Source organism: Procambarus clarkii, chromosome 52 (assembly GCF_040958095.1).
Source record: "Procambarus clarkii isolate CNS0578487 chromosome 52, FALCON_Pclarkii_2.0, whole genome shotgun sequence".
Taxonomy (NCBI): Eukaryota; Metazoa; Arthropoda; class Malacostraca; order Decapoda; family Cambaridae; genus Procambarus; species Procambarus clarkii.
The window spans coordinates 21,410,014-21,436,759 of NC_091201.1; the positions used below are offsets into that span (position 1 = coordinate 21,410,014).

The window sequence follows — 26,746 nt, forward strand, 5'->3', positions numbered from 1 at the left end:
AGGATGAACTATTCAACACTGGAGGGACGCGAACAAGGGGACACAGGTGGAAGCTGAGTACCCAAATGAGCCACAGAGACATTAGAAAGAACTTTTTCAGTGTCAGAGTAGTTAACGGATGGAATGCATTAGGCAATGATGTGGTGGAGGCTGACTCCATACACAGTTTCAAATGTAGATATGATAGAGCCCAGTAGGCTCAGGAACCTGTACACCAGTTGATTGATAGTTGAGAGGCGGGACCAAAGAGCCAAAGCTCATCCTCCTCAAGCACAAATAAGTGAGTACACACACACACACACACACACACACACACACACACACACACACACAGTAAAGGGATGGAGTAAATCAACTACGAAACGTTTTTACTTATGTGAAACATCACGCCAGTCACAGGATACATTTCCCACCCCATCTTTCCCTTAACACTCCCCCCCCCTCCCCCCTGCATGGGAACCGTTCTAGATAGGGGCCTTGGACACTTAGTTGACAACTGTTGGACAACTGACAATACTTCTAATCTCTCACCCTCCTCCTCTTCCTCCCTCTCCTCCCTTAAGCATACGCAAATAGTACTCTTCTGTGCCTCTTCCCCTTCCTCCCAATATCTCTCCCCCTAACCTCCCTATACACACACTTCAGTGTTTGTGTTTTTTGTGTTTACAGTGTTTTTAGTATAACAAGTAGCCTTGGATACTAGCTAAAGAAAGTAAAGAATCTTGACATATACGGCTCATGTAGGTACTAGCTTCTGTCACCTTAGGGTCAAAAGATCACACCGCCAATCTCCCCAACCCCCATCATTCACCACACGCCCCACACACACACACACACACACACACACACACACACACACACACACACACACACACACACACACACACACACTCGCTCAAGTTGGGACCAGAATTGTACTGTGTGTAGGGACTAGCAAGTCAGAGTAACACCCCCCTTCCCCCTACACGTCAACTGGACACCATATATACACTAGGGACATACAATCTCCCTCCTCCCCCCACCCCACCCTCCCTCTCTCTCGCCATCTCTCTCTCTCTCTCTCTCTCTCTCTCTCTCTCTCTCTCTCTCTCTCTCTCTCTCTCTCCCTCTCTCCCTCTCTCCCTCTCTCTCTGCCCCTGTTGAGACACTCTTGCCCTCTTGCCCAGCATGTGGAGGTGCTGGGTGCCAATTCTGGGTCTATTGCGCTTGTCTCGGCAGTGCAGGCGTCGGCTGCGCTGTTGAAGCTGCTTGCGCCGATCCTGCAGAAGGTGGTGTCTCTGTTCTATGTTTCTCATCTCGTGTGCTGTCAGGCGGTACTCGCTCAGTCATTGGAATCCACTTAGGCCCTAGCTCTTAGGTTTTATTCCCCTTTTTGTCCTTTGCTGTTTGCAGAGTCTGGGGTGGTGTAGTATCTGCAAGCGGCGGCTTCTAGTTTTCGTCCTATGTCGGACTTGTTGGTTCTCCGAGGGGGGCCGTGAACCCGGAAGAGTCATGCCAAGGCTCGGGTTTCCTCCTGTTGAGGTGGGCCAGTGGTGCCAGTTTCTGAGCCGGTGCAGCAATCGGAGCCAGCGACATCTGGTCGGCGCGGTGATCGCTCTGCTCGTCAGTCGGCTTCTCATCAGGGGCGTTGGCTCTTCTGCGGTTCCTCCCATTGACGGGGCGATGGGGCGGAGTCTCGTGCTGTTTACCTATGCCTGGTGCCACGATTCGTGGGCGTTTCGGGTAGTTTCTTGCGGCCTGCGGTGGCACTGGGTGGCTCCTCCTTCTTTGGGGGGTTCGGGGCTGGTGGGGCAGGCTTCTTCTTGGAATGTGTTCACTTGGGCATGGCCGAAAGGACTTCGTCTCCCGGGTGGGTTTCCTGCCTGTTTTTGGTTCTGAAATGGGACTGCGCAGACCTATGGTTCATTCTGGGTCTGGGGCTCCCCATTCCCCTCTCCTGGGAATGGGGGAGCTGCGCAGGCCGTGTGTGCCGGTTATGTCGTCATGTTAATAAATAAATTAATTAATAAATTTTATATTCAGGAAGGTATATATACATATTAGCTTTACACTGGTGAATTTACATACATATTAGCTTTATACTGGTGGATTTACATACATATTAGCTTTACACTGGTAGATAGAGCTAGTACATACAATACCTAAAGCCACTAATATGCATAGCATTTCGGGCAAAGGGAACAGGAGCGAACAAGAACGCATTAAGGTGCTCAAACTCGTCCCTCACCAGGTAAACCTGCAGACCGTAGAAGTTCCTCGTCATTCAAGCATACGGATTTGACAGAACATATGCATCCCCCCAACTAAAAGATTGGGCAGTCTGCCATTGGAACCGAACCTCTGTAGGTAAGATATGAGAGGCAGAAAACCTCTGGAAGGAAGGAGCCGAGGAACCCAAGGAAACCCGGGGAGAAGCGTATCCCAAATCATACACGTACAGGGAATGGGGGTAAGAAAACCCCCTTCCCCTGCAACAACTAGCCCCGCGAAGAGGGCATCAACATTCAAGCGGGGTCAAAGGGGCCCCCAAGCCCCCCCCCCCAGGTCAACTCTTCCCCTGCCCCAGAATCCCCCAAATTGGGACCCGGGGACAGAACAGTCCTCCATAGCCTCTGCTGGTGGGACCCAGAAGCCTCGGCAGGAGGAACCTGCTCGAATGCCTCCGACTCCAACCCATATGGGGCAGCCCCCAAACCGGCCCGAGTCTCATTACCAACTGAGCCCCACTCCAACTCCGTAACCCTCAGACATTTGGTAGCCGGAAGCTATAGGACGAACAACAGGGGAAGGACCAGGAATTGCGGATTGAACTAAAGTCGAAGAGACTAACGCCCCCGAGTCCAGGTCCACATAACCAAAACGGGGCAGCCTCAGGGCTCCCGGGTAGGCAACCAACTTAGCACGTTGCAGCAACCTAAATCTAGCATTCAACACGGATGCTGCCGGTACCCTAATATCAATGTCGTCAGAATCGGTGAATTGGAGAACAAGCAAAGAGCACGCCTTGCAAGACTCCAGGTCAAAAGTGTCGGTGACCGAACAGGCAGCATAAAGAAGGCAAAAGTGGTGGCTGTCACCCTGAGACAAGAGCACACTGCAACCTTCAAACTCGCAAGAGGCGAGGCGAGCTGGAACTCCGAAGACGCATCCATCGGTCCACTGAGCCCCGACAGGGTTTTCCAGGGCCCGTAGGCTGACTGCTAAGGGAAGCCTGGGCAAGGTGTTACTAACCGGTTTGACCCAAATCTAACATGAGGGAGATCAAAACACTGAAATCCCTGCAATGTGTACAATCACGAGAGCCTAGCAGAGGGCCTACAAAATATTAAGTGGTCCGATAGCCACAACAGGCAGATCCCCACTAGGCAAACTAAACAATAAGTAAAAGAAAACCCCCGCAAAAGTACACTGTCCCCAGAGGAAACAGGAACCGGCCGCTGCATAGGTAAGCTGGCTCTGCAACACCTTGATGCCGCAACTAACAACAGTCCCATTGCCTCCCCAAGGCCAAACTAGGGCCACGAAACCCCAGTTGGCCCCAAGGGCAGCAGAGGACACCACTAAGGCAAAACACTGCCAGAAAGTCAAGGCCAGTGTTGACGACCGTCCCGGATTGCATTAGCCAACGAACTGGAGTTGCTGGGTAACCGGTGCGGGGAGGTTCGGGGCTCACCCCATCCCCTTCCCAGAGAGAGGAGGGTTGCACTGAACTCTCATTCAGGCTACACAGTGAATCAGCTTTAGGCAATCTTTCTAATGCACTTCACAATATTAACTGGGAATCTGAATTTAATAATACACAGGACATAAACTCGTTAACGTAAACTCATTAACATACAGTCTCCGTGGTGTAGTGGTAAGACACTCGCCTGGCGTTCCGCGAGCGCTATGTCATGGGTTCGTATCCTGGCCGGGGAGGATTTACTGGGCGCAATTCCTTAACTGTAGCCTCTGTTTAACGCAACAGTAAAATGTGTACTTGGATGAAAAAACGATTCTTCGCGGCAGGGGATCGTATTCCAGGGACTTGCCCGAAACGATACGCGTACTAGTGGCTGTACAAGAATGTAACAACTCTTGTATATATCTCAAAAAAAAAAAAAAAAAAAAAAAAAAAAAAACTTTCTCTCCAAAACTCTAAGCCTCTACAACACTCACTGTCCCCTCCTTACCAAACAAGTAACTGACAAAAGAAAAGTAACCCGTGGCTCACAAGTGGCATAATCAATTTAATCAACAAAAAACATGAATATGAAAGGATTGGCCTAGTTACAAAGTAGTTAAGAGGCACTCATCAGTGCTTACCAGTATCATAAGAAAAGCTAAACTTTCATATTATGAGACTAGATTCAAAGAAGCAAAAGGCAACATGAAAAGCACATGGAAAACCATCTCTAATATCCTAGGAACTAAACAACACTCCCACAACCAGATAACACTCTCTAAGGATGGCCTTACACCGTCATCTGATTTAGAAATGGCGAACGAATTTAATAGCTTCTTTTCATCGGTTGGTGCTAACCTTGCCAGTAAAATTCCACAGACTCAGACACACATCAACACATGTCTCTCAGGCAGCTATCCAAACTCTTTTCTCCTTTCACCAGTCAGCCCGACAGCTGTTGTGTCCATCATACACTCACTATAAACCAAAGCTGGGAACATCAGTGAAATACCATCCATTGTATACAAGAACGCCTCCCACGCCCTTGCGCCACCTATAGCTCTGCTGTTCAACAAATCCCTTGAGTGTCATACCTTCCCTGATATCCTTAAAAAAGCAGGAGTAACGCCAGTTCATAAAGGAGGTAATCCGGCAGACATAAACAATTATAGACCAATATCAAACCTACCCATGCTATCAAAAATATTTGAAAAAATTATCTACAAACAGCTCTACTACTACCTCGTAAAATTCGACATTCTTAGCCCCTGTCAGTTTGGCTTCCGCTCCCAAAAGAGTACCAACGATGCAATTATTAGTCTCCTTGATATAATTTACTCAGCCCTTGACAAAAATGAGTTTCCGATTGGACTCTTCATTGACCTGAGAAAGGCCTTTCATACTGTTAATCACAATTACCTCTTATGTAAACTCCATCATTATGAAATCCGAGGCCATACACTGGACTATATCTAATCCTATCTTAGTGATAGACACCAATGTGTAGCCATCAATAATATAACCTCTCCCACTCTATCAATAACCATTGGAGTGCCACAGGGCAGCATTTTGGGACCTCTCCTATTTCTTATATACATCAATGATCTGCCTAATGTCTCTAACATTCTGAAACCTATTTTGTTTGCTGATGATACTACCCTCATCTACTCTAACCCCAACCCCCATACACTAAAAAATGTTATTTAATAATGAACTAAAAAAAAGTCCACTTATGGATGTCAACCAACAAACTAACACTTAACATAGAAAAGACCTACTACATCTTATTTGGAAGCAAATCTACAAATGCAATTCAGCTTCACATAGACAATGTAAACATTAGCAATAAAAATGATGGAAAGTTTCTTGGCCTATTCCTAGACAAGAGACTCAACTTCAGTACCCACACACAACACATAACTAAGAAAGTCTCTAAAACAGTTGATATACTTTCCAAAATCAGACATTATGTACCTAACTCTGCTCTCATCTCTCTATATTATGCACTAATCTATCTCTATCTTAATTATCTGTGCATGTGGTTCATGTGCATGTGGTTCAACCACTGCAAACCACCTCAAGTCCATCATCAGCCAGCAAAAATCTGCTATCAGAATAATAACAAATTCTGCTTTCAGACAACACTCAGCCCCCTTGTTTAACTCCCTAAACATGCTAAACATAATCTCACTTCACAAATTCTCTTGTGTCAACTACATTTACAAAACCCTGTTCATAAATGCAAATCCTCCTCTGAAACTCTCCCTGGACAGATGTAATAGGACCCATTATCACCACACCAGAAATAAATATCTCTTTAATATACCCAGAGTCAAACTTAATCTGTGTAAACACTCAATGCAAATAAAGGGACCCAGTCTATGGAACTCACTCCCTATTGAATTGAAAAGCTGTCCAACTTTTGCGTCATTCAAAAACAATACTAAAAAGTACCTAATTTCATCTTCATAGTTTTTTACCTTTTGCTTTAAAATTGCATTGTATCTATTGCTACCCAATCTCCCAATCTTTATGTACCCAGTCTGAACATCTTTATCATTGTGATCATTGCTGTCGTCTTATATGTGCTGTCAATCTGCTGTATGGTGTCTATTAATCTTGTTTAAATAACCAATCAAGCTGTCAATGTAATCAATCAGAGCTTTAATATACCAATGTGCTTTAATATACTTACTAATCTCTCTCATCTCATTTTTTTTCTTGCAATGTATTTGTTATCATTTTAATAATTCTGATAGAATTTACCTACTTAAAATTATCTGTTAGATTAAGGACCTGCCCGAAACGCTGCGCGTACTAGTGGCTTTACAAGAGTGTAAATACTGTACTATGCTATGTATTCTCACAAACCCAATGTACCTTCTTGTATATAAATTAATAAATAAATAAATAAATAAATAAATGAGCGGCGAGGTGTGACATTTCCTTGTTTCCTTGGGATTTGAGGGAATTCTGCCTTTCCGTTCAGTTTTCTGTTGCAATTTTCCTACCATGTGGGGTCTGTTTTGTTATGCCTACCTTTGTGCCTAATCCCGGTTGATGACAGAGAAGGAAAAACTCCAACCACGATGGTTTTCCAGGACCATTGCTCCCTGTGCCTTTCTGAGAGGTGCCAGGTTCTGGCTCGTGGTCCCCGGTAGGTTGAACTCCATTGACTAATGTCCTAGTCTAATGTATCACATATTAGCCCGATAGCTCCAAGGAGCCTCCGGGGCTCACCCAGAAAATGGTATTTCATTACATTCAACATTGGTCTTTCTTTAAAAATAAAACACAAATCAATTACAATACTCTAATCCATAAATTTTCTACACGATAATATATCTGTTATAGATGGTCGAGGAAGAAGATTCAGCTCCCAGGGTGGGTGCTGAACCCAATGGCCGCTTTGGCACCTGCATTGCTGCTCTTGGAGACATCGATAACGACGGCTACCAAGGTACAGTGTCATGCTCATTAGCTATTATTTACTATGGTTATTAGATACAGGAACATTAAATTGAAACATTTTGTTGACCCCCAGATATTAAGAAACACACTAGCATGTTCCACATTTTTTTCATTGTGTTAATTAGGTTTAATGACATAATATATCTACCCAAAATTTGTATTTGTAAGATATGCTAACAAGCTGTAATTGTATATAAGAACATAAGAATTAAGGAACTACAGAAGGAATATTGGGCAATACGAGGCAGCTTGATCCAATTGATGAGGTATCTGTACATGGTGGAAGTATTGGGATACTGTATATGCATTTTTATATATTAAGAATTTGGTGAAGAATGAAATTTATAATTAAAAATTCATTGTGCCTAACTTAAGAACTTGGTTTCAGATATTAATATTTTATTAATTAACTAGTTGTACAAGGCCATGCGTTGCTGAGCCACAGCAACCTTCCCCTGTCCCCCAGTCCTCCCCTCCACTTCCCCTCGTCCTCCCAACCATTCCCCCACTCCCCCTATCGCCTCGTCCTCCCTACCATTACCCCCTCCCTCGTCCCCTTCTCCTCCCCCTGTTCCCTTGTCCTCCCCACCATTCTCCATTCCCCCATCCCGTCGTCCCCACAATCCCTAACTCCCCCGTCTCCTTGTCCTCCCCACAATTACTCCCTCCCCTCGCCCTCCCCACCATCTCACACTCCCGTCCCCTCATCCTCCCCACCATTCCCCACTCCCTCGTCTGAAGCATTCCCAAATGATCTGATGTTTCCATCACTGAATATTAAGAACAGTTAAAAAACGAAAAAAAAAAAATGAAAAAATAAAAAATAAGCAATGCTCACGAAATTAACGGTACGGTAAACAACACAGCTCAATTCCAACGCAATGTCACACACAATAATTAAAGGACAATTAAAATAAATCGAAATCTATGAAAATTCAATTTATCAATGCAATCGGAAATAATGAAATGGAATCGTTATAAACTTAGTATAGTACGTGTGTTGCTCTTACGTGCAACAGATGGCGCTGTTTAAAAAAAAAACTGTTTTTGCCTGTCACAGGTGTGGCATCCATATAGTAGGTATATAAAAACACACGTGTATTCAAATGGAGTGTTGAGTTACAATTTCAAAGCAATCGGTGAAGAACTTAGAGATTACAGTGTATGTTGCTCTTACGTTCAACAGATTGCATTGTTTTTCAAAAAACCTGCTTGTTTTTTCCTGTCACAGATGAGGCATGTATATAGTAGGTATATAAAAACACGCTCCTATTCGAGTGCAACGTTGTGTTAAAATTTCAAAGCAATCGGTAAAGAGGGTTCGAAGATTTTCCTCACATGAAAAACACAGTTTTTAATAAAAATGTTTTTTCCCAGTCACAGACGTGACATCTAAATAGTATGCATATAAAACCCGCTCGGATGCGAATGGCACGTTGTGTGAAAATTTCAAAACAATCAGTGAAGAACTTTCGGAGATTAGCGATTTTGAACAAACGAACATTTACATTTTTTTTATATAGATATTTTGATATATATTGTTCAAAAGTAATTCTCAAAGATGTATATTCAGTTCCAAAGCTTATGTAATTTCCACCAAAAATTTTGAATATTTCAGATATAGCAGTTGGAGCTCCATTTGTGCCAGGTGGTGGCGCAGTATACATCTACATGGGCTCAAAAGCTGGACTTGAAAAAAAATATCAACAGGCAAGTCTTTGTTAGCATTTTAATATTAATTAATGATTTTGATATATGCACTACTTATAACCACTTTTGATATATGCACTACTGCACTGCACCACCCGACATTACTCGAGGTAGGCGTTGTGCAAACTAGGAAAATCTAATTTAAAGATATCATAAGAATCATAATACGCAGTAGGTTGGATACGAGATTGAGGCCTGAGGCCTCCAGTGAGCGGCAGCCATTTTGAAAAAAAAATCCCAGAATGTCCCAGGGCTGCAGAGAGCCACAGTTTTGATTGAGCAACCATTGCTGACGCATGTGCCTCTAGCTCCCATTACCCTGAGGGACGCAGTGTTGAAAGGTCGCTCTCAGACAGTGAAGTTCAGACCTTATTGTTTGAAGAAGATAATGGTAGTAATATTGATGAAGCAGGACATAATAAAGACCTAACACATGTGTCGGACACAAGTGATACAACACGGATGAGGACCATACATCTAGGGTATCCAGTAGAGGCTGAGCGCCAGACGTGCTGCGGCCTCTCAGACCATCACACTCGCCATTATTATCACCATCTGTGTCATCTCCAATTTTTGAGTAAAGTGATACTATAGATGAATCGTTTTCTGGGTTCAGTGATGATGCTTCTGATACAAGTAGCATAGATGAACAGTGTTAGCTGCTTCCATGGTGGTGTTTTTGCCAGTGGTGGTGGTGGTGGTGCCAATACAAGGAGCACGGGTGAATTCGCAAGGGAGGACTGTGATAAATTTGAACCACACAAACCACAATTTGACGAGTCTGATGTTGATATTGCGCCCACTTTCCCATATTCAGGTGAAGATATGAGTGATACCAGGACAGAATTTTATCATTGAATATCGAATACCCCTGATGAAAAGTAGAGGTGTGATAGGTACGCTGAGGGGGAACACTATCAACGTCAGAGGCCCGAGACTGTTCAACAACCTTCCACTACACTTAATTTAAAGTGTATAACTGGCCGACCCCTCATAGTGTTCAAGAAAGAATTTGATAAATACCTCCGAAGAATATCTGATCAATCAGGCTGTGATTCATATGTTAGGTTGTTAGCAGCCTCGTCCAATGGCCTGGTTGACCAGTCCAGCAACCAGGAGCAGCTTAGCAGAGACGCTAAGCCCCGAAATCATCGCAAGGAGGTAAGGTTGATCTTTTCAAGACTACCTAACACTTCACAAGCTTGGCTACATACCACCTACAGGAACTAAAGCCAAGGGTGTACGTACGTATGTTGTTTCCAAGCATACAGAATGAATAAACAGGATGCAAAAATCTGTGTGTACCCGGTGCATCGAATGCAAAGTCGCGCTCTGTATCACGGACTGCTTCTTCGATTATCACTCACTTTTGAAGTACTGAGTGTGTAATATAGTGTATGACTGTGTAAATAGTGCGTGTGAAGGTACACGGTGTAAATAAATTTAATATTGAGACAATAAATATTTTCTGTGGGGAGCCCCGTCGGCTACCTGGAGCTATCGGACTGATTTATGTTATATATTAGTCCAGGGCTTGTCACATGGAGTTTTGCTTATCGGGAATCACGCGCCAGAACCTGGCTTCCTCAAAGAGGCGCAGGGAGCAATGGCCTATGAAATCGTCACTCTTTGAGAGTATATTCATGTCTGCCATCGACCGAGGTAAGGCACCCAGAAAGGTAGGTGTCCCAAAACAAACCTAAACTAGTAGAAAATTGCAACCCAAGACCGAACAGATCCCAAGAAAAATAATGCAACAAGCAAAACGTCATCAAACCGACGTGCCGCTCGTTCACCTCCCCCCTCCAAGGAGGGGAAGGAGGGGGCCCCGTCCACCTGGAGCCGGCTGCTAGCCCACCCGTTCATCGACTGAAGCCGGCTAGAACTGATATCTCCTCTGGCCTCAATATCCTGTCAGGATTTTGCCTTTGCAGTTTTATCTGCTGTGTGTTGTGAGATGGCTAGGAGTAAGCTGTACTTTGGGCTGCATGCACTTAGGGTTCTCTTCCCAAGGCACCCTGCAAGTACTTCCCTTGAGTCTCAGGGTTATCTTCCCCGGGGCTTTCGGGTTCTCACGTTCTTTAGGAGTTGCTGTCACTTGGCATTGGCCTCGCCCTTGGGGGTCTGCAGGAGTCTTAGCGCTATCGTTTGGCCCTGGGTTGGGAGCGTTTGTTGGTGGTTGGGGCGCACGGTGCTGCACAGCTCGCATACCTAGTGGCTGCCATGTTTCTCTCTGGCTTCCTGTTTTTGTGGTGCACTTTCAGAGTTTTGGTTTTCTTTCTTTTCAAGTTCTTTTCTGCCTGGTGAGGGGCTGCCTGGCTTCCCATTAGGTGTGCCTAGGTTCCATTTGGTAGTCCTCTCCTGGGCCCCCGAGGTTGCACCTTTCACAGGATCAGTTGCCCGGCAATAGACGGGATCAACCAGCTTTGCAGCACCAATGCCTGGGCTTTCCGTAGGGACACATCCCCCTACAGGCCCTGGAAACTTTCGTCGGGGCATGGGGTTTACTATGGATCATTCTTCCGAGTCCCACCTAGCCGTATGTGAGTTTGAGGGTTGTTCGTTTCCTTTGTCTCGGGGTGACGATCATCTGTTTTGCCTTCGTTATGATGCTTGTTGAGTCGGTGACACCTTCGACCCAGAGTCGTGCGAGACTTGTTTCCTGCTTGTTCTCCAATTTACGCATTCTTTTCAAAAGTTCTTAGAGGTCAAGCGGCTGTCGCGTTGCATGGTAGATTTTTGTGATTGCAACATGCTAGGTTAGTTGCCGCTCGAATGCCCCTGGGGCTGCGCAGTTTTGGTTTTAGGGAGACTTGATAACCCTGCGGATGATCTGAAGGGGAAGAGCAGGGCGAACCAGGCCCCAGTGGGCCTGGTTCGCCTTGCTCTTCCCCTTCCCCCTGCCCTGAAGCTGGCTCCGAAACGTATGAGGGTTTCGGAGTCGAGGCAGGGTTTAGTTGGGGGATGAGACTCGGGTGGCTCCGTGGGCTGCCTCATTTGTTGTACGGGTGGAGGTCTTTGATCCTGATCCTCCCGCTGAGGCTTCTGGGATTCACCAGCAGACCCCCTTCTTTGCTGCTTTTCTCTTGAACTCGGCTTTTTCTTCAAGGGTGGAGGATGGTTATACCCCAGAGCTCGGATTGGAGAATTCCGGGGCTGGGGGGGTGGGGGAGGTCGGCATGGGGATCTTGGGCCCTGTTTGATCCTGCCTGGGACTCGGTGCCCTCCAGACAGGGTTTGCTGTTGCAGGATTCGGAGTTTTTGTATCTCTCTTTCTTGTACGAGTTTTGATTTGAGTTCGGCTCTCCACCGGGTTCTCATTTGGGTTCCTTTGGGTTTCGCAGCTTCGTCTTTCCAGAGGGTTTTCACCTCTCGAATTTCCCTTGCAGAAGATCGGGAAGCCCTTGGTGCGTACCTCCTGTGAGACCCGGACTTTGCCTCTGTGATAGAACCGGTCTCTTTTGAGTTCAGTTCTTCTTTCCCGTATTAGGTGTGTTATGAGGTTCCAGCGTCTTTCTGACTGGCAGACTTCCCTTTTCTTTTCGCTCAGGGCCTGGCATGGGTTTTGTTGTACCTGGCATGGTTTTTGTTCTACCTGTTGCCGTCCTCTTTCTGATTTGATAGTGATCCGAAATGGGCGTTCTTGCACTTCTCGGAAGGGTCGTGCCAGGACTCGGGTTTCGTTCATTTGATGAGGGCCCTTGGTGCCAGCTTCTACGGCGGTGCCTCCTCCGGAGCCGTCTTCGTTTGATCGGTGTGGTGATCGCTCTGCACATAATCAACTTCTCGGTATAGGCGCCTTTTCCTTTCACCTGTCGCCACATTGATGGGGTGCTGAAGAGTAGGCTGGATCTGTTTGCCCACGCTTGGTCCCAGGATTCGTGGGTGTTTCTGGTCGTGTCGTCTGGCCTGTGATGGCTGTGGATGGCTCCTCCTCTCGGAGGTTCGGGGTTGGAAGGGACGGATTCCTGCACTTTGCTCCGTCGGGTCATCTTGGAGTGGGTGCGCTTGGACGTGGTCGAAACGACCTCGTCCCTCTAGTGGGTTTCTCGCTTCTTTCCAGTTCCCAGACAGGACTGTGCGGATCTTCGGTTTATTCTGGACTTGTCCCGTTTGACTCACTGGATTTCTTGCCCTTTCTTTCGGATGACTACTCTGTCCCAGTCCTGGCTTCTTTTGGAGCTGGGTTCTTGGATGATGTCTCTGGATTTCTGGAATGCATACTGGCACGTTAGTGACGGAGCCGCTCCAGCTTGCGTTCGAGGTGGATGTCACTTCGGCTCCATTCCGTAAGCTTTCTCGTGCATTTTTCACTTCCGGCCTACTTATGTGCCACCTGAACTGTCCTGGTCTTTGGATCCGGTGCTCTCTTTTTTCTCTTCTCCTCGGTTAGTTGTGGCCTCTTCGGTCCAAGATTGTTTTCAAAAGGCTTTGTTTTTGTTGGCATTGGCCTCTGGGCCAAAGTCAGATCGGATCAGGTTGGGTCAGGTCTGTGTGTTTCATGCTCTCCTCTGGCAGAGGGGTTTCTGCTCTTTCAGTCCTGGTGGACTGAAAGAGCAGAAGGGACAATTACTTTTGTTTATTTGCAACCATCTCCTTTTCTGGCAAAGAATGAGATGGCGGGCTTCTGGAGGTGTCCGTGAATTATTGACGCTCGGTTGGAGCCGTTACCTGTGGACTTCAGTTTCTGTCTCCAGGGACGCGCTTTGGGTTGATCCGATTTGCCTCTTTCCCTGCTCCAGGACAACTAGTTTTGTTTGTTTGCAACCATCTCCTTTTCTGTTGCAGAATGAGATGGCGGGCTTCCGGAGGGTTAAGGTTCCATGGATTATTGATGCTTGGTTGAGGCCATTACCTGTGCACCTCGGTTTCTCTGTCCGGGGATGCGCTTTGGGTTGATCTGATTTCCCCTCAATCCCTGTTCCCAGGCACGGGTCTCAGATCATCCGCAGGGTTATCATGTCTAGCCAGCATGTGGTCTACCCTCGTGCCCATGATGTTCGGATGTTTGCAGCTCTTACCGCTGTCTTTGGTGACATGTCTTGGGATGACATTCGGGCATGGGGGGTTTTAGAGGTCAAACAGGGTTCTGGCTGCCCGTTATTTTTTAATGTTCCGGACCCTCAGCGGCCTTGTGTGGCCTTGGGCAGTCGGTTGCAGCCAGTTGTCCCGTCTTCGTCATGAGGAGCACGGTGCTGCCGCCTCCCAGTTAAATCCCTCTTTTACTTTTCTTTGGGTATCTAGCTCCAGGGAGCCAATGCGGCTCCCCACAGAAAAAAGCGCTGAATGTAATGAAACGACATTTTCTGGGTGAGCCCCAGAGGCACCCTGGCACCCTCCATCCCTCCGGTCTGTGGTTTTTGTTTTCATTTGCTCAGTCTCCGAACTGGTGGGTGAACTAGTGGGTGGGTTCAGGTGGGCGTGGCTCCTCCTCCGCCTCCCGGGAAGGGGGGGGGGCACGTTTTATATGTTGTATTGTTTTTATGGATAGAGTTCTTGGACTCTGCTCGGTCTTGGGTTGAAATTTTCTACCAATTGGGGTTTGTTTTGGGACACCTACCTTTTCAGGGTGCCTAACCCCGGTCGATGGCGGATATGAATATACTCCGAAGGAGTGGAGTTTTCATAGGTTATTGCTCCCTTTGGCTCTCTGATGGAGCCAGGTTCGGGCTCGTGGTTGCCAGTAGACAGAACTCGATGTGACTGAAGCACCAGATTATTATAGCATATATCAGTCCGATAATTCCAGGGAGCCTCCGAGGCTCGCCCAGAAAATGGCGTTTCATTAAATTCAATGTCTTTTTTGTGGACACATTAGTGACACACACACATCACAATTCCTTGGAACATTATGAACGTTCTACTGTGTACATATTAGTAAAGGACACAAATGTGCATCAGATACGATAAAAACATAAATAGAAAGCATTGAAAAAATTAATGAAAATATATTTGTGGCAACTCGCGAGTTTGAATTGCCCACACGACTGCCTCTGATAGCTTCCTGCTCGGGCGAACACGTATTGGTGACGTCACATCGCATCTTCTCCAGGTCGCCACAGCCAAAGTAAGTTGCTTTATATATTTTTTCATGTACATGTTCAGGGAAGGGATTTTAATAATTTACAAAAAAAATAAACTTTTCTTTAACCAAAAGAAAATTTCCCCAAAATAAATTTTGGGAACTCATTATTTTCTGCACCCCAGCAGAATATCACCATAATTATATCACCTTCGTGCAGCATGAAGGTTATCCAATAAGGCGTTAATCAGTGTGATGCCTAAATAACCATATGGATTTTGACTGGTATAATGCCTACATAACAACACAAGTTGTGATTGGTGCGGTGCCTCCTTAACCACAGGTTGTTTTTTCTGGTATGGTGCATACCTGGCCTCGCGAGTTTTAATGTGATGCCTATTTAACAACATGTGGTTTTTAATGGTATGGGTTTTTAACTTTGAGAGTTTTGAGAGATGTGATGCCTACTTAACTTCTTTGGTTATGACCAATGAAGTTACTTAGTGCCTGTTACTATGGCGCTCGTTACTTAGTGCCTGTTACTATGGCGCTCGTTACTTAGTGCCTGTTACTATGGCGCTCGTTACTTAGTGCCCGTGACGCCAAACAAATATACTCTTTTTTGTGAATTTATTGCCCACTTGACACAATTTAAAATGTACATGTGTAATTTAGCCAGACAGTTTTGATTTTGACTAATATATGTATGTGATATATATATATATATATATATATATATATATATATATATATATATATATAATATATATATATATATGTATATTAGTATATTATGGTAGCAGTCTTTCTTGCAAACATATGTTGTTGAATATTACCGAAAGAGTAAGATTAATTATTCTAACATGAATCTTCTCAATGTTATGTTTTTTTTCACTGTCGAGGGAAGTTGAAAAATTAACTCTTCAAAATTAATTTTTTAAATTTTATTTTGGTCTGACGCCTACGGATGCATTTCACAAAGCTTTACATTCTCAAAGACAAGTTTACCATTTTTAGCACGAGCTTATACTCTCTTTGGGTGAGGTGGTAAAGAACATTTGGATGTAGCAAGTGGATGAATGGCATAACATAGGAGATATTAATAGGGTATTAAATGTATCAACTTGTGCATCTTCTGTTCTTATGTCTGCTTGTGTTCCTAAGGCAGGATCATTGGATCCTGTCTCTGCATTGGCTCGGGGTCATGAAATGGGTGGAATGTAATTGTGTGTTAACTGGTTGTTGATTGCTGGCCTTGACTTTTTGATGTGTAGCGCCTCGCTGATGTCCAGTCTCTGTTCTTGTTATACCTGTCGATTATTTCAGTGTTGCTTGTTGCAACAATGCACAAGCCCTGTTTCTTGTGCAGTGTTAATCGCCTAGAGACATTGTGGTCTGGCCTGTATACTGAGATCTTTGGGGCTGATAGTCCCCAAGTGGGCATGTGACGGCATAGACGACGTTGGTCTCTCTTAAGGCATTGTCCTTGTCCCATCCCTTGTGTGTGTGCCCCTATTCTGGTTCCTCTCGTTGGGTGTCCCATCATCCTGGTCCCACTCATTGGGTCTTCCTTAGTCTTGGTCCTATCCTGGACTCAGGTATATCAGGGATCAGTATTGTGGTTATTATTAATTACAGAAATACATCTATTATCTTCATTGCTTTATAGTTGATTTGATGTTGAATTTCTGCAAGTCCTACTCAAACTCCTAAAACTTGTTTATAATTAGTAGGAAATCTATTATACACATAGAAATTACATTATCGTGATACATCAATTAAAAAATCCACTGAAACCGTTATGAGGATTCGAACCTATGCGCTAGGTATTCCCAGATTCATATTTCCCAGATTTAGAGCGTGCACCGGGAATACCACTGCTCATTGGTTCGAATCCTCATCACGGCTCTTGAGGATTTTATCTCAGGAAATCTATTGATATGACGACAAGAGAGTGCAACAATAATAAAATATTTTCTTTACATTCCTTCCCCTAGATCATCCGTGCATCATCCCTGTCAACACCAATGGCACTCTCGGGATTTGGCTTTTCAATATCCCAACGTTTACCAGGAGATTCAGGACTGGGATATGACGTAGCTGTAGGAGCTCACACATCTGATGTAGTGTTGGTGTTCAGGTGAGAGCTCACACATCTGATGTAGTGTTGGTGTTCAGGTGAGAGCTCACACATCTGATGTAGTGTTGGTGTTCAGGTGAGAGCTCACACATCTGATGTAGTGTTGGTGTTCAGGTGAGAGCTCACACATCTGATGTAGTGTTGGTGTTCAGGTGAGAGCTCACACATCTGATGTAGTGTTGGTGTTCAGGTGAGAGCTCACACATCTGATGTAGTGTTGGTGTTCAGGTGAGAGCACCCACATCTGATGTAGTGTTGGTGTTCAGGTGAGAATTCACACATCTGATGTAGTGTTGGTGCTCCAGCACAAGACGCTGTTCTGGAAACTGGAACATGCTGAAGGGGGTGACAGGGAGACTTCTGACATGGAAAAAAAATTCTGATACAGATGAGGGCGGTAATCAGGGACAACATATCTGACTGCAGAAGTGTTACTAGCGGAGTACCACAGGGTTCAGGTCTTGCACCAGTAATGTTCATCGTCTACATAAACGATTTACCAGAAGGAATACAGAATTATATGAACATGATTGTGGATGATGCTAAGATAATGAGGAAGATAAGAATTGCAGACGATTGCCCTTCAAATTGATTTAGATAAAATAAGTACTTGGAGCGACAAGTGGCAAATGGATAAATCCACAAGGGGCCGTGATGAAAGTTAGAATCTACGTCCGAGAGGATCCCAGACGCGCCTTAATCGACTGTGCTACGACATGGCCAAAAGAATTGCAACCGGGAGTGCAGCTGCCCTCACACGGATCCTGCAGTCTCTCCAAGACACAAACCAGGCAACCAGGCAGCTGCACTCCCGGTTGCAATTCTTTTGACCATGTCGTGGCACAGTCGATTAAAGCGCGTCTGGGATCCTCTCGGACGTAGGTTCGAACCCTCATCACGACCCTTGTGGATTTGTTCATATGATGCATCATCATGCTATTGTGATTTCTGTGTGTAGTGTGGCAAGTGGAATTCAATATGAATAAATGCCATGTTATGGAATGGGTAATCGGAGAAAATAGACCACTCACAACTTACAAATTATGTGTAAAGGAATTACAGAACTCTAATAAAGAACGAGACCTGGGGATGGTTTTGCACAGTAAACTGTCGCCAGAGGAACATATAAAGAACATTGTGAGAGGAACGTATGCATCGCTTTCCAACTTCAGACTTTTAAATATATGGATAGTTAAATACCTAAGAAACTGTTCTTGACTTTTGTGAGACCAAAATTGGAATATGCAGAAGTTGTATGGTTCCCAAATCTCAAGAAGCACATAAAGAAACTGGAAAAGGTGCAACAACATGCTACAAAATGCTTCCGGAACTGAAAAAGGAGAGTTAAGAGGAAAAAAGGAGGCGTTTAACATGCCAAAACTAGAAGATAAAAAAAAGTGGAGATATGATCACCACTTACAAAATACTAACAGGAATCGACCAAATTGACAAAGATGAATTCCTGAAAACAGCAACTTCAAGAACAAGAGAACACAGATTCAAGCTAAGGAAACAAGGGTGCCAAAAAAATATTAGAAAGTTTTCTTTTGCAAACTGCAAACTTTCTTTTGCAAACTGTTGATGGTTAAAGTAAGTTAATTGAAAAAGGTGTTGGAGGCCAAAACTGTCAGTAGTTTCAAAGCCTTATACGAAAAAGAGTACTGGGAAGACCACCACGAGCGTAGCTCTCATCTTGTAGCTACACTTAGGTAAAAAAACATTACATAATTTATAGGTTGTGTGGGGTCTCTGTTCTCCTATTCCACATTCCATAACACCGCATTTATTCATATTAAATTCCATTTGCCAATTGGTACTCCCATACTTATTTTGTTTAGTTCTTCTTTAAGGGCATGCCAATCATCTAGGTTTCTAATCTTCCCTGTTATCTTAGTATCATCAGCAAACATGTTCATATAATTCAGTATTACATCTACCAGATTGTTTAGGGAGACAATGAACATTATCAGTGCAAGAACTGAACCCTGTTGTTCTCCACGCGTGAAATTTCTCCAGTCTGATACATTGCCTCTGATTACTGCCCTCATTTTTCTGTCAGTTAGAAATTTTTTCATGTATACTAGAAGCATCCCTGTCACTCCTCCAATATGTTCTAGTTTCCAGAACAACCTCTTATGTGGAAACTCTGTCAAAAGCCTTTTTTAGGTCCAGATAGATGCAGTCAACCCAACCATCTCTTTCCTGTAAAATCTCTCCAACTCGATCATAGAAACTGAGTAAATTCGTTACACAGGATCTTCTAGATTGAAAACCATAATGTCTATCTGTTATTATACCGTTTTCCTCCAGGTGTTCTACCCATTTATCTTTAATTATTTTTTCCAATACTTTGACTATTGCACTTGTCAGTGATACTAATTGAGGGGGGTTTTCCCTGCTACCACTTTCGTATATTGGAACTATGTTAGCCTATCTACGCATCTCCTAGGACTCCTGTACACAGAGATGCCTGAAAAATCAATTGAAGTGGAATGCTGAGCTCAGGTTCACATTCTCTCAGAACCCATGGTGAAACTCCATCTAGGCCAACTTCGTTGTTCTTTCATTCTTTCTGCGTTGAAAGTAGTTCTTTCTAAGCTCCTTGAGCATTTTTCTACTGTGTCTCTAGACACCTCTATGTGCTCTATGTTGTTCTTTGGAATTCTTATTGTATCTGGTTCTCTGAAGATTTCATTTTGTACAAACACACTTTGGAACTTTTCATTAAATGTTTCACACAATTTTTTTTTTCATTTTCCGTGAATCTGTTTCCGAATTCAACCTCTGAATATTATTTTTTACCTTCAAATTGTTGCTGATGAATTTATAGAACAAGCCTCGTTCAGTTTTACATTTGTCCATTATCCTTTTCTAAATATTTCTTTCTGTCTCTCTCCTCACTGCTGTGTAGAGGTTTCTCGCATCTTTGTGTCGCTGGTATGTTTGGGGGTTTGGCCTCTTGCTATATTAATTCCATTTTTTATGTCTTTTGGTATCGGGCCCTCTCGCAATTTCTGTTGAACCAATCCTGTTTCCTAGTTCTGTATTTCTGCTTTGGTGTAATTTCTTTTTTGTCTTTATCATATGTTCACAAAATTTGACATACATCTTATTTGATTCTTTACCTAACAAATAAACAATATTTCTTTCCAGTTAAATTCCATAAAAAAATGTCAAACTTTCTCATAATGTTCTCTCATGAAATTAGGTTTTGCAACTGCTTCAGCTTCCTCATTTTCTACCAGATCATAATGATTACATACTTTACTCCCAAAAAGGCATGGTCACTTTTATCCAAGGGAGGAAGGTACTGAATATCAAATATCTCTTCCTCTTTTCTGGTAAATATCAAATCCAGCATGGAGGGAACATATCCTTCCCTAGTCCTCGTCCCTTGATTAACGTGTTGATACATGAATGTTTCCATAGTGAGATTTACGAATCTACAGATCCAGAAGTCCTAGCTCATATGCCTCCCAGTGTATGGATTTCAAGCTGAAGTCGCTGACTACAACAGTCGTGATCTATCTTTATCTGCTCTCGCTATAATCTCTCATTATTGCTATAAATCTTTCTCGTTTATTATCCAGTTCCGCCTTTGTCCATGTGTTGCATGGTAGTGAATTATATGCATTTATGATTATTAGTGTATTTTCCTGATTGCAGATCTCCAGTGTTACTATGTCAACTTCTCGTGGATTGGCAATCATTATTTCGTTTACCTTTAGTTTTTCTTTCACCAGCACAGCAACGCCACCGCTTTTTCTCATTTTTCTGTCCTGTCTCCAAACTGAGTGGGCCTTTGGAAATATGACCTCATTTAAAATGTCATCTTCAAGTTTCGTCTTCATGAGTGCAACAATGTCTGGCGTCTGCAATTGTATTACATCACTTAACTTCAGCATCTTTGATCTCGCTCCATCAGTATTGGTGTACAGTATACACTTTTCAGGAAGATGTTACCTCTCTCCTTATTCTTCACTTCCCCTTTCTCTAGTGATTTTGTTGGTTTGCCTTTTTATACCATTTCACTGGCTTGCCTAACCCTATCACCTTGTAGAGAAAGAATTGATTTCTTCTTCATTCCTGCTCTCATTTAGACATTTTGCCTCTACGAGGTTCAGTTTCAGCTTCTCTCTCTCTTTTTTTGAAAGACCTAGTCTCAATGACCATAATTTCCCTGCCTCATCACTTTGGAATATCCTTACATTCCTTAGTACTTCTTCTATTTGTTTAGCACTGTTTAGGGTGGTCCTCATGAGTCGATCTTATCTTTTTCATACCTGCCAATTCTTCCTGTAATAGCAGACATTCTCTTTGGTTACACACAGAAATCACGCTAACGTGATGCATCAAATGAACAAATCCACAAGGGCCGTGACGAGGATTCGAACCTGCGTCCGGGAGCATCCCAGACACTGCCTTAATCGACTGAGCTACGACAGGGTAAAAGAGTTGAAACCGAAGTTCTACTGAACTTACTGGATCCCGCAGCCTCTCCGAGACACAAACCAGGGTTTCACACAAATCCCACCCTGCGACCTATTGACATAGCTCGAGTGCCTCGGAGAGGCTGCGGGATCCAGTAAGTTCAGTAGAACTTCGGTTTCAACTCTTTTACCCTGTCGTAGCTCAGTCGATTAAGGTAGTGTCTGGGATGTTCCCGGACGCAGGTTCGAATCCTCGTCACGGCCCTTGTGGATTTGTTCATTCATTTTGGTTGTAAGACCTTCCACAAGCCCAACAATTTTATCTACTATGGCTTTGCAAGAATGTAAGAACATCAATGCTATGTACTCTCATAAGCCCAATGTACCTTCTTGTATATATATAAATAAATAATAAACAAATAAATAAAAAGTTATGGACCTGCCCAAATGTTATGAGTGTGCTCCTACCCATAGTAGGAAAACAGCATGTAAAGGATTTGGGAATAATATTGTCTGACGACCTAACGTTTAAGGAGCATAACCAAGCAAATATTGCGACAGCCAGAAAAATGATAGGATGGATTACGAGAACTTTCAAACCCAGGGATCCCATCACAATGGTTGTACTCTTCAAGTCACTTGTGTTGTTCCGTCTTGAGTACTGCTCAGTACTCACTTCCCCCTTCAGAGCAGGAGAGATTGCTGAAATAGAGGGAATACAGAGAACATATACGGCACGCATAGACGTGATAAAGCACCTAAATTATTGGGATCGTCTCAAAGCCCTCCAAATGTACTCACTAGAAAGAAGACGAGAGAGATATCAAATAATATACACCTGGAAGATACTGGAGGGCTAAGTACCAAATCTACACAGTAAAATAACAACGTACTGGAGTGAACGATATGGAAGAAAATGCAGAATAGAACCAGTGAAGATAAGGGGTGCCATAGGCACAATCAGAGAACACTGTATAAACATCAGAGATCCGCGGTTGTTCAACACCCTCCCAGCAAGCATAAGAAATATTGCCTGAACAACCGTGGACATTTTCAAGAGGAAACTAGATTTATTCCTCCAAGGAGTGCCGGACCAACCGGGCTGTGGTGGGTATTTGGCCCTGCGGGCCGTTCCAAGCAACAGCCTAGTGGACCAAACTCTCACAAGTCAAGCCTGGCCTCGGGCCGGGCTTGGGGAGTAGAAGAACTCCCAGAACCCCATCAACCAGGTTAGTGGCTTTGCAAGAATGTAACACTCAAACTTAATATGTATGTATGTACTTTACTTTCACAACCTGATGTACCTTTCTATATGTGGAATTTTTCATTGTTATCTTGACTGCAATTGCATGCAACACCACCTATGTGCATATGGCAGACGCTTCACGAAGCTTTCGGAATTCAGCAAAATACGAGAGCAAGCGTACAGGGCCTGTTAGTGCGGTCGAGTAAGAGTCCCGGGTTGTCTCCTCTCAGACTTGCTTCACCTGGTCCTGATCCACGTTGGTCATGGGAATCTCCTGAATGCAATTGAAGCGATTTAAGGGACTCCAAGGGTCCTCATCACATTTATAGTTTAGTGATTAATAGGCATCTCGGTGTTGTCGACACCTAGGGCTGAAGGCTTAAGGGGCCCGGTGACGAAGAAGATTTTTCCAAATATGAAATGTAGTGAAAAGTTCTAAATAAATCTCCTGCTGTTTGGCATCATCGTAGTGAAAATTTCATCCCAATATGTTAAGAAATGAACTTTTGTGGGAGGGGGGGGGGGAGGAGGGCCTCGTCGGCTCCACGGAGCTATCCAGGCTGATATGGATATATTAGATTTCTGGCATCAATGTGCATGGAGGTCTAGACCTACTGGGGAACACGAGCCAGAACCTGGCCTCCCTCAGAGAGGCATGAGGAGCACTGGCCTTTAGAAACCCCCGTGTATTTGGAAGCATTCTATGTCTGCCATCGACCGGATCAGGCACCCAGAAAGGTAAGCACCCCAAAACAAACCCCTAGGTGAAAACATTGCTAAAAAAAAGCCGAACGAGTGGACAGAACTCCCCAAATGAAAACAAGCATACTAGCATGACTTCACCACTTTGCCGCGCTGCTGTCTGCACAATCCCCCTCTCCAGGATCGGGAAGGGAGAGCCCCAGATCTTTACGCTGGCTACCCACCCTTCAGTTCTTGGCTGATGTGACACGTGTGCCTCTGACTGCAGAAAACTGTTTCAGGTTTGTGCCTTGTGGTGTGGTGCTGTCTCTACGGTCGGTGTGCGAGCCAGGAGTAGTTTTTAAAGTACTCGGGCTACATGCGCCTAGGGTTTCCTTCCTTAAGTGCCCTGTAAGTACTGACCATGGGGCTTGGGGCCACCTTCCACAAGTCACCTTTGGATTTACCCACGCTGTGTCATTTGCTGCTCAGTGATTGACTGCCCCTGGAGTCAGCTGGGGTTCCTGTCTTCCCTTCTTCGTCACTGGTAGGGGCGCAGTGAACTGTGCTCCTAGTTATCACCTCACATAGCGGCCGGCTCTGTTCTACCTGAGTACGTTGCCCTCTTGCAGGGTTTTTCTTTTTGTTTCTGGGGGGAGCCCCGTGGGCTCCCCGGAGCTATGCAGGCTGATATGGATATATTAGCTTTCTGGCATCAGGCTAAGTGCATGGAGTTAGGTCTACTGGGGACCACGAGACAGAACCTGGCCCCTTCAGAGAGACATGAAGAGCAATGGCCTACAGAAACCCGCATGTGGTTGGAAACATTCTGTGTCTGCCATCGACTGGGTTAAACACCCAGAAAGGTAGGCGCGACAAAACAAACTCCTATTCTGGTGAAAATATTGCTATCGAAAGCTGAACGACAGAACAGAACTCCCAGAGTGAAAATTAGCAAACTAGCTAATTTGATGACTAATTTGATTTGATGTTGTGCAGACAGCGGTGCGGCAACGTGATGACTAACAACGTCATCACGTTGCCGCACCGCTGTCTGCACAACTCCCCTTCCCCCCTCCCCGGGAGGGGAAAGGGGGAGGCCTAGACGCCGGTGCGATAGGCAAGGTCGTGTGCGGAGTTTCGTGGTGCCCGCCGGCCAGGTCGGACGTTCCTGAGGTCTCTCCGCTCCTGGCTAGTGTTTACGTTGGGTGATTGCTTGTTTGCCCTGCTGGTGGTGGTTTGCCACTGACAGGGTGACGTTCGACTTAGCCATGGGGACGTCTCGTCCTCCAATGAAGAGGACGTTGTCGGCTGGTCTCGCGTTTACGGTGCCGGTGGACCATCCGTTGGTTGGTGTCGCCCTGGTGGACGTGCTACATGTACAGCTGTCTGACCTGGTGGGCATCCAGCTGCTTCATGGCCACCGTGTTGTGGTCAAGTTCCGCCTCCAGGCTGCCTTTCAGGTGTTTCTCGAGTGGTGTGAGGGGCGTGTTTACCCTTTCCCTGATACTGCTGGCTCCGTTAAGGTGGTGAATCTTAGTGTCACCTTGACGTCTGTGGCGGTGCATGGTGCCCCCTTCGAATTTCAGGACGACTTTTTAACCTCCTGTTTTGAACGATTTGGGACAGTGTTAAGTGTTCATTGGAACAAGGTCCTTGCCGGGCACTGTGTTGGTATGCTTGACGGTTCCCGCACCCTAATGATGTCGCTGAAGTGTAGTGTACCGTCGTTGATGTCCGTGTTGGGTTACACGCTCCGCTGCTTGTACCGGTGTCAACCGCGCACCTGTTATCGGTGTAGTCACGAGGGTCATCTGGCTGCAGCATGCGACGTGGGAGCAACTGGTTGGGTGCATGTTCTTCGTGCGGAGGATTTTCCGCCCCTGTTACGTTCGGACGGTTCTGAGGACGGAGTGGGTGCTGTGCCTGAGGCGCCTGATTGCCTGTCTGCTGCTCCGCCTGTTGAGGTGAGTTCTATGGCGACGCGTCGGGTGACTGCTGTGGCCCCTGGGGTTGTTGAGCCGGTGTGTGTGGGTGTCGGGCCGTCGCCTGCGCTGTGTGTAGTGAGGGGTGTCCCGGTAGAGGTCCATGTCCCGACCCCGCCTGTGGATGTGATACCGGCTCCAGGGGACGCGGGTTCTGCTGTTTTGGAGGGGGTGCTTCGGCAAGGTGAGGTGCCAGCCATGCCTGTGTGTGTTGACGACTGTAGTTCTGCTCTTTCCATCCCTTTGCAGAAGCGTGCGCGTCGGTGCTCTGAGGCTGTTTCCCTGGATGATGTAGACAGTGTGGGTGATGTGGCCTCTGTTGTGGACTCTTCGGACGGTGCGGGTGTGGCCTGTGTGGATATGACGATGGTGGCTGTGCCTGCGGCGGGGCCTGCTGGGTGTGGTGTGGTGCGGCCTTTCTCGAAGCGTTCGCGGCGGGCTCGGAGTGTCTCCCCCCTTCGTGGTGTGTGCCTTGGGAGGTGGTGGAGGAGTATGATACTCTGGCGTCCCCCGCCGTGGATGATGGTGCTGTGAGGGGCTCCGAAGTTGCTACCTGTGCCTCTCCTCCTGCGTCTCCTGCTGTTGGATCTCCGCAGTGGGGGGTTGTCCCTGATGATCGGGACCTCGTCGTGATGTTGCGGAAAGGTGTGCGCCGGGGGGCCTCGGCTCCTGTGCCCTGTGGTGGGGTCGATGCCGCGCCTGCATCCCCTGCGGTTCCCCCTCCTTCATTGCCCCGGTCTGGGGGTAGCCTAGTCCCAGCTGCTGGGGGTCGTGCCCTGTGGGGATCCAGTGTTGGGCCCTTATCGGGTTGCCCGAGTGCTTCCGGTCCCTTGGTGCTCGTCCACTGTCTGGGTGTCGCGGGTGAAGGAGCTTGTGTATAGGGTGCCGAATAAGATGTCTCAGCCGAGGCCACCGCCTGGTGGCCAGGTGCCCGATGACACATGGGTGATTTGGGAGGCGTACTGCTTGCGCTTTCCGATATACAAGTTCCCAGAAAAGTATTAGTTCACGTCTGATCAGCTGCCGCCGTGACTTCGTCGCCCCGCCCTACAGTGTGGGGAGTCTTCCTCTAACGTCCCCCTCTGTTTTCGTCGCCACTCCTCTCTCTACGACCCGTCACATCTAACACTTTTGACTTGCTTCTCCTCCTTAACGTCAACGCGACTCCCTACATTTGTCCTGGTGCAGTCATCGGGAGGGTAAACCCTTCATGCAAACTGCACCTATTCTCGAGAAGAAGAGAAGATCGTGTGCCTCTGGCTCCAGATTTTATCTCAGTTTCTGTGCCGTGTGGCACGGCCCTGACTCTACGGTCTGTGAGCGAGCCAGGAGTAATATTCTTCAGTACTCGGGCTGCGAGTAGCGGCACTTGGGGCCGCTTCTGGGTCTGATGCGTT

The 26,746-nt window shown here is 45.7% G+C and overlaps 1 protein-coding gene across 1 annotated transcript in view; it reads left to right on the plus strand.

Annotated features, from left to right (window-relative positions):
• Nucleotides 1-26,746, plus strand: part of LOC123763674 (integrin alpha-8) — a 293,676-nt gene that overhangs the window by 52,929 nt on the left and 214,001 nt on the right. The window contains 3 exon segments of the mRNA XM_069304445.1: nt 7,019-7,124; nt 8,754-8,845; nt 16,865-17,007. Of these exon segments, the coding sequence (XP_069160546.1) occupies nt 7,019-7,124; nt 8,754-8,845; nt 16,865-17,007 (341 nt within the window).